Below are 8,799 nucleotides of genomic sequence, written 5' to 3' on the forward strand. Positions count from 1 at the left end.
TGGGCATCATGTGCTGCATACGCCATCTGGTGGATACAGTATGACAGAGCATTTAGTTTATCGACACAACAGTGACAATAGTTTTACTACACAGTCTATTATATTACACAGTCTAGAATCTTTGTAGTGTTTTACTGACAATTACTGATGCACCGAAATAAATTCTTGGCCGAAGCCGAACAAAATTAAACGCTGGCCTGAATGCTAATTACCGAACACACTTTTGAGTGTTTTTCCCCCATGTATTTTGCCATTTTTTTCACCAGTGCATAAATTAAATAGCCAAAATTTGCTTTTTACAGTTTTGTATTGATTTTCAAAAAAAAAAAATATCAATCAACAAATTAAAAATATTTACTTAAAGGAACACGCCACTTTTTTTGGAAATAGGCTCATTCTCCAACTCCCCCCGAGTTAATAAGTTGAGTTTTACCGTTTTGAAATTCATTCAGCCGTTCTCCTGTTCTCGCGATATCAGTTTTAGCATAGATCATTGAATCCTATTAGACCAATATAGCATTGCATTCAAAAATGACCAACGAGTTTCGATATTTGTCCTATTTAAAACTTGACTCTTCTGTAGTTATATTGTGTACTAAGACCGGCGGAAAATGTAAAGCTGCGATTTTCTAGGCTGATATGATTAGGAACTACACTCCAATTCCGGCGTAATAGTCAAGGAAGTTTGCTGCCGTAATATGGCCGAAGCAGGCGCAGTAATATCACGCAGCACCTGAAATTAGTTCCCAGCTGGGAAACTTCCAAAGAGGAACGCTCCCTGTGTATGCAGTTGGTCACGTTGTGCTGCGATGTGTTGCGTGATATTACTGCGCCTGCTTCGGCCATATTACGGCAGCAAACTTCCTTGACTATTACGCCGGAATGGGAGTGTAGTTCCTAATGTTATCGGCCTTGAAAATCGCAGCTTTACATTTTCTGCCAGTATTAGTACACGATATAACTACAGAAGAGTCAAGTTTTAAATAGGACAAATATGGAAACTCGTTGGTCATTTTTGAACACAATGCTATTGGTCTAATAGGATTCAATGATCTATGCTAAGCTATGCTAAAAGTGATATCGCCAGAACAGGAGAACGGCTGAATGGACTTCAAGACGGTAAAAATCAACTTATTAACTCGGGGGGGAGTTGGAGAATGAGCCTATTTCCAAAAAAGTGAAGTGTTCCTTTAACACTGAAGATTTTAACATTCTAGTAGACATATAGTCTAGCCAGTGGAGGATTTTCTCCTCACCTGTTCGCAGGTCAACACATCTGCCTCCCAGTCACTGCAGCGCAGCTCCAGCGATTTGTCCAGGTTGACGTTCAGCAGGTCTGCAGCCAGGGACTTCAGACTCAAGCCGTTATTCAGCACCGCTTGCCTTCAACACAATCCAACACCTCAAGTTACTCCACACATGCTTTAAAGTGTTACAAACTTACTGAGATTTGAATTTATGAAATGCTATACTACCAGCCAAAAGATTTTGGACAGTAAGATTTTTAACATTCTTAAAGAATTATATTCTGCTAACCAAGCCTGCGTTTATTTGAGTCAAAATACAGCAAAAGCAGTAACACTGTGAAATATTTGTACTATTCTAATAATAAATAACTGCTTTCTTTTTGAATATGGTTTAATATGTCATTTATTCCTGTGATCAAAACTACTTTTCAGCATTATTACTCCAGTCTTCAGTGTTACATGATCCTTCAGAAAACAATACGATGATTTGCTGTTCAGGAAACATTTTTTATTGTTATTATTATTATTAATATTTAAAACAGTTGAGCATTTTTTGGATTCTATTAATTAATAAAAAGTTCCAAAGATCAGCATTTATCTGAAATAATAATATACGCTAGTAATATACGCTATACCGTTCAAAAGTGCAGAGCCAGTATAATTTTTTGGCGGGGGAAAAAAAAAATGATAGAAATGAATACATGCTTGTGTGTAAATGAACACAGTGCTGCAATTCATTCTGAAACACACAGAGTATATTTGTGACCCACAAAACCACTCATGAGGGTACTTTTTTTAAAGTAAGATAAATAAAATAAATAAGCTTTCCATTTGATGCATGGTTTGTTAGGATATGACAATATTTGGCCAATTATTTAATATTTATCAAAATATGTGACCACAAAACCAGTCTCAAGTTGCACAGGTGTATTTGTACCAATAGTCCAAAAATATAGAATTCTCTTTTATGCCGAAACACATTAGGACAGTAAAGATCATGTTGCACTAAGATATTTAGTAAATTTCCTACTGTAAATATATCCAAACTTAATTTTTGATTAATAATATGCATTGCTAAGAACTTCATTTGGACAACTTTAAATGCAATTTTCTCAGTATTTAGATTTTTTTGCACACTCAGATCGCAGATTTTCAAATAGTTGCATCTCGGCCAAATATTGTCATATCCTAACAAACAATTTTCAAAATTGACCCATATGACTGATTTTGTGGTCCAGGGACACATACTGAGAAAATCGCCTTTAAAGTTGTTCAAATGAAGTTCTTAGCAATGCATATCACTAATCAAAAATTAAGTTTTGATATTTTTACGGTAGGAAAATCTTTACTTAATATCCTAATGATTTTGGCATAAAAGAACAATCGATAATTTCGACCCATGCAATGTATTTTTGGCTATTGCTACAAATATACCGGTTATATTTACATGGTCAGGGCCACATATTTATTTAAAAATCCAGTCTTTGTGATTTGATAAATGCATATTGGATTTATTTGGGCACAGTGCAGCCCTAATACATAGCAAAATGTAAAAAAGAATAGTAAAGTCTTGGATCAAACGGATGCATTACCTCTGCCTGAGAGCCAGGTAGCGCAGGTCCACAGTGCCAATCAGACTCAGACCATGATCATGAACCAGCCGTTTCCCATCTTCATAACATCCCACACCAACCTTCAGCACACGGGGGTCAGAGAGAACCCCGAGGAGACCCTTAGGAAGTGGAAGCTGTGCATTACGAAACGTCAGCAGTCTGACCAGCATACAACGGCCGGAGAACGTGGCCATTTGGAGTAAGGAAACCGCAGAGGCCTTGCCTTTGACAGACACCTGTGTGAGCAAAAAACATCATCTAGAACTGCCACTACCAATACATTTCCATTAGGACACATGCATTCCATTAAGCCATGCTTACACGCATGCTTTTTACCCATTCACAATCCAATCCCAAAACCGGATAGACGGACAGGTCCTTCTGAAAATCAGGCCAAAGTGCTTCCCACTCTTCCTGTGAGCTGATGATCACGGGCGGCACCTCTAACAGCGAATGTGCACGCAGAAGCTTCCGGGTTTGTGGCGGTGTCGACAGCTCTTGTCTTGCTGGCTGTGAGGACGTAATGTCCGCTTCTAGCTGGGCTTGTATGGGCTCAGCTGAAGCGGGGCCCTTTAGGGCCTTTCTCTTCTGTGTGCGGATGCTGCGCCACAGGAACAGGCCGCCGAGAGTGGCTCCTAACATTGTGGCTAGGGCTGCGGTGAATGTGCTCTGCTTGGACATCATTGCAGCTGCACCAACTCCCCACTGAAACTCAAAATTAATACACATTATTAATAATGTTAAATAAAATACAGTAAAACAGTCATTTGTGAAATATTACAGCTATTTTAAATAACTGTTTACGATGCATTTTAAAATATAATATGGGACCATGCACCACAAAACCAGTCTTAAGTTGCAAGGGTACAATTGTAGCAATAGCCAAAAATACATTGTATGGGTCAAAATGATGCTTCTTTTATGCCAAAAATCATTAGGATATTAAGCAAAGATCATGTTCCATGAAGATATTTTGTAAATTTCCTACTGTGAATATATGGATTAGTAATATGCATTGCTAAAAATTTCATTTGGACAACTTTAAAGGCAATTTTCTCAATATTTAGATTTTTTGGCACCCTCAGATTTTTTAAATAGTTGTATCTTGGCTAAATATTGTCCTACTCTAACAAATCATACATCAATGGAAAGCTTATTTATTCAGCCTTCAGATTACATATACACATCTCAATTTAAAAAAAAATTGACCCTTATGACTGGTTTTGTGGTCCATGGTAATATATATTCCTAGTGACAAAGCTGAATTTTCAGCATCATTACAGTCATTACAGCATCTTTAGTGTCATAAGATCCTTCAGAAATCATTTAATACACTGATTTGCTGCTCAAGGAACATTACTGATTATTATCAATGTTGAAAATAGTTTCTTGAGCTGTAAATCAGCATATTAGAAGGATTTCTGAAGGATCATGTGACGCTGAAGAGTGGAGTAATGGCTGCTGGCAATATTGACCCTTTATAGGAGTAATTTTCTAAGCGTATTAAATGTATCTTAAGACAACTTCTTACATTTAATCAAATTCAATAAGGAAACACTATAGGGTAATTTACATTTTTGATTTTGCTAATATTTTTTTCTGAAGATAGATAGACATGAATAGTGATGAAAGCCAAAATATTAAATTTCATGGATGAATATTTACTGAGTAATCCACTATTTTGTAGAGGGAGGTCAAAATGGCAATTTTCAGTCAAGTTACAGGGGGTAAAAATGACTTTAGAAAGATGGCAGCATCATTGTCTTATTTTTAAGACAATTGGTAGTTCTATTAGTAAAATCTGTTGACTTTAGCAATCCTTGTTGCATTATGTGCCAATGGTGACCATTCAAAAATGGGAAAACAGCACTTTATAGGTTTTTCTCCAAAGTTTACATGCCTGTAACTCAAGAAGTATTTAAGATATCTTAATGCCCTTTTAGATATTGGGTCTTAACAAACTTTCCTTTTGGCATCTTTATTTTTAAGGCCCTATGAGATTCGTTTCCAGAGATATTGGAATTTCAACACGGCTCCATGAGTAAATCATTAAAATGTAGACATTTTCAGCAGTCAAAACCAAATATGGGTCAGTTTGGAAAATAAATATGATACTACTTTTCTTTCAAAGAGGAATGTCTGAAGAACAAATAATGTTGAAACTAGAGATGCATCTCGTTTCTTTCCGTCAAGACAACAGCATTGAACATACCTGTCTGAGTGCCAAAAATATTTCTCCAAGCGTGCCTATAACTCAAATATTGCCATATGATTTTAGAATCTAGTTGGTAATTAACCTTTCTTTTGAAATCTTAATTTTCAAGGCCCTACATTATTCAGTTTCAGAGATATGGGAATCTCAATAAGGCTCCATATCCAGATTGTTGAATGTTAGCCATTTTCAGTGGTTGAAAACCAAATTCTGGTCACTTTGTATACAGCTGACACTTATTTTATCTAAAAGAACAATGTCTGAAGAATAAATAAAGCTGAAATGAGAATTTTATCTTGTTTCCCTCTCCAAAACAACTACATAGAACATAGCTGTCCAAGTGATAAAAATGCACTGAAATGGTCGTTGTATTTAACAATCTACTCCTGGAGCCACTTTGAAATTCCAATATCTCTGGAACCGAATCTCATAAGGCATTAAAAATAAAGATACCAAAAGAAAAGTTTGTTAAGACCCAATATCCCAATATAATGTTTCAATAAGGGCATTGAAACATTTTTAATACAAGCATGCAAACTTTGGAGAAAAACTTGAAAAGTGCTCTTTCCTAATTTTTGAATGGTCACCATTGGCACACAATGCAACAAAGACTGCTAAAGTTAACAGATTTTACTAATAGAGCTATCAATCTCTGTGTAAAAATAAGATAATGACACTGACAACTTTTTAAAGTCATTTTTACCCCCCTGTATCTTGACTCTGAATCGAAGGTGAAAATTACCATTTTGACCTCCCTCTACAAAATAGTGTTTTACTCAGTGAATATTCATCCATGACAATTAATATTTTGACTTTCAGCACTATACATGTCTATCTTTCCTCGGAAAAAAATATTAGCAAAATAAATTTAGGAAGCTTTTAAATTTGTTTGATTTGACAAGGAATGGTCCTATAATGAAAATTATAGTATCAACTGGATTCATTGCTTGTAGATGCTAAACACTTCTGTTGTGGATTTGTTTAGAACTACAGGTATGTGCCAAAAAATTGAATATCGAGGGAAAGTCCATTTATTTCAATAATTTGTTTCAAAAAGTGAAACTTGAATGTTATATTAGTTCACTACACACAAAGTGAAATATTTCAATGATTATGGATTAAAGACAACAAAAAACAAATCCAGTTTTTCACAAAATTAGAATATTTTCATGACAAAGTTCAACATTGTAGGCTGCCTATGTCCCAGTCTAGTCAGCCAATTAATGCAAAACACCTGCAAAGGTTTCCTCAGCCTTTAAATTGTCTCAGTCTGGCTTAGTAGGCTTCAGAATCATGGGGAAGACTGCTGACTTGACGCTTGTGCAGAAGACCATCATTTACACCCTCCACAAGGAGGAAAAGTCTCAAAAGGCAATTGCAAAAGAAGCTGGATGCTCACAGAGCGCAGTATCAAAGTATATTAACAGAGTGTTAAGAAGAAGGGAAAAAGGTGCACAAGTGACAGGGATGACCGTAGCCTTGAGAGGACTGTCAAGCAAGGGCGGTTCAGAAATCTGGGGGAGCTTCATAAGGAATGGACTGAGAACCACCACATACAGACGTCTGCATGACAGTGACTACAGCTGGAGAATTCACTCCTGAACCAAAAACAACGTCAGAAGCGTCTGTGCTGGGCGAAAAAGTACTGGTCTGTTGCCCAGTTGTCCCATATCCTGTTTTCAGATGAAAGCAAATTTTGCATTTCATTTGGAAATCAAGGTCCCAGAGTCTGGAGGAAGACCGGAGAGGCACAAAAGTCAAGCTGCTTAAAGTCCAGTGTGAAGTTTTCACAGTCAGTGATGGTTTGGGGAGCCATGTCATCTGCTGCTGTGGGTCCATTGTCTTTTATCAAGTCCACAGTCAGCGCAGCTGTCTACCAGGGAATTTTAGAGACCTTCATGCACAAGCTTTTTGGAGATGATGATTTTATTTTCCAGCAGGATTTGGCACCTGCCCACAAAGCCAAAACTACCAGTACCTGGTTTAATAGCCATGGAATAACTGTACTTGATTGGCCGGCAAACTCGCCCGACTTAAACCCCATTGAAAATCTATGGGGTATTGTCAAAAGGAAGATGAGGGAACAGAGACCCCCAAATGCAGACGAGCTGAAGGCCAATATCAAAGCAACTTGGGCTCCATAACACCTCAACTGAGTCAAAGGCTGATCGCCGCCTTGATGCTGGAATTAATGCAAAAGGAGGCCCAACAAAGTACTGAGGACATAATACAGTACATTAGCACACTTTCAGAAGGCCAACATATGTTTAAGATCCTTTTTTTATTGGTCACATGAAATGTTCTAATTTCGTGAAATACTGGATTTTTTTTTGTCTTTAATCCATAATCATCAAAATAGAAACAAATAAAGGCTTGAAATATTTCACTTTGTGTGTAGTGAACTAATATAACATACAAGTTTCACTTGTTGAAACAAATTATTGAAATAAATGGACTTAACCTCGATATTCTAATTTTTCATTTGTGAATCTGAGCAAAAACAGACAATATCTTCCAAACTTTAACTAACACGAAATTACCTTTTTGTTATACTGGTTTTATACAACAGATAGCTAACACTACTTGGTAACTCAAACTTACAGCAGTTTCACAGAAATGACTGTGATATTGTGGCAGAAATCATGGCTACTAACGTTATTAAGCAGGACATCATAATAAAGGTCCAAAACATAACTGACAACACTACTATTGCTTTGTCTAAAATAAACAATAAGCTTTATTAAAAACATATCTACGACTAAAGAGATTGAGATATTAAAGTATTTTGTGTTGTGTTGATGCTGCGCTTCCGTGAAAACATTAACGAACATTATTTAAAAAAACAAATATATTTCCAACAAAAGTGAAACAACACCGCTTCGAGGAAGAGTTCATAATGAGTTCGGAAATATATTAACATCTAATTACGCGAACTAATCACTTTAATCGCAGTGTGTTTGTGTTTATGTCAGAGATGTTGTACTTCATTCTGACGGACTGTTAGGACCTGCGCATCTACATGAATCGTTATCTAACGTGTCATTCTAGTGTTAGTGTTGCTGAGAAAGTACATACCTGAAGACTCTATAGATGTCAGTGTAATGAGTGAATACTACTGTAGACACTCTCACACACGTTTATGATGAACAGCTGCAGCGCGTCTTCTTCGGGGGGTTTATTTCATCGGCGCTCGCAGGCAACATTCGCGCCACAGCGACACCTCCGCCGGAGACGGGCAATAGCGTGATTTATGGTAGATTTAATTTCATTCTTATTTCCAGTTTTGGCTATTATTGATTTTATTTCTTTCATTTTAGGTCCTCAAGTTAAAATAAACAATAATTCGAAAATAGAAAATGAAAACATATATACACTACCAGTCAAAAGTTTTTTATTTGTTTTAATGTCGTCTCTTCTGCTCACCAAGCCAGCATTTATTTGACCCGAAGTACAGCAAAAACAGCACAGCTTTGAAATATTTTTACTATTTAAAATAACTGTTTTCTATTTGAATATATTTTGAAATGTAATTTATTTTTGTGATTTCAAAACTGAATTTTTAGCATCATTGCTCGTCACATGATCATTCTAAAATTCGGATTTGCTTTTAAAAACTTTTTTTTTATTATTATGTTAGAAACAGCTGTGTGGAATTTTTTCAGGTTTCTTTGAGGAATAGAGAGTTCAGAATAATAGCATTTATCTAATATATATATATATATATATA

The 8,799-nt window shown here is 36.2% G+C and overlaps 1 protein-coding gene across 1 annotated transcript in view; it reads right to left on the bottom strand.

The window, feature by feature from the left end:
- exd2 (exonuclease 3'-5' domain containing 2) overlaps positions 1 to 8,256 on the bottom strand; it is a 15,226-nt gene extending 6,970 nt beyond the window's left edge. The window contains exons 1-5 of the mRNA XM_073842565.1: positions 8,148 to 8,256; positions 3,197 to 3,565; positions 2,840 to 3,096; positions 1,257 to 1,383; positions 6 to 26 (exon numbers count right to left, since the gene is read on the bottom strand). Coding sequence (XP_073698666.1) covers positions 6 to 26; positions 1,257 to 1,383; positions 2,840 to 3,096; positions 3,197 to 3,544 — 753 coding nt within the window. The 5' untranslated portion in view covers positions 3,545 to 3,565; positions 8,148 to 8,256. The remainder of the gene's footprint in view (positions 1 to 5; positions 27 to 1,256; positions 1,384 to 2,839; positions 3,097 to 3,196; positions 3,566 to 8,147) is intronic.
- Between the last annotated feature and the right edge of the window lie 543 nt (positions 8,257 to 8,799).

The sequence above is a fragment of the Garra rufa genome, chromosome 6, assembly GCF_049309525.1.
Source record: "Garra rufa chromosome 6, GarRuf1.0, whole genome shotgun sequence".
Classification (NCBI taxonomy): Eukaryota; Metazoa; Chordata; class Actinopteri; order Cypriniformes; family Cyprinidae; genus Garra; species Garra rufa.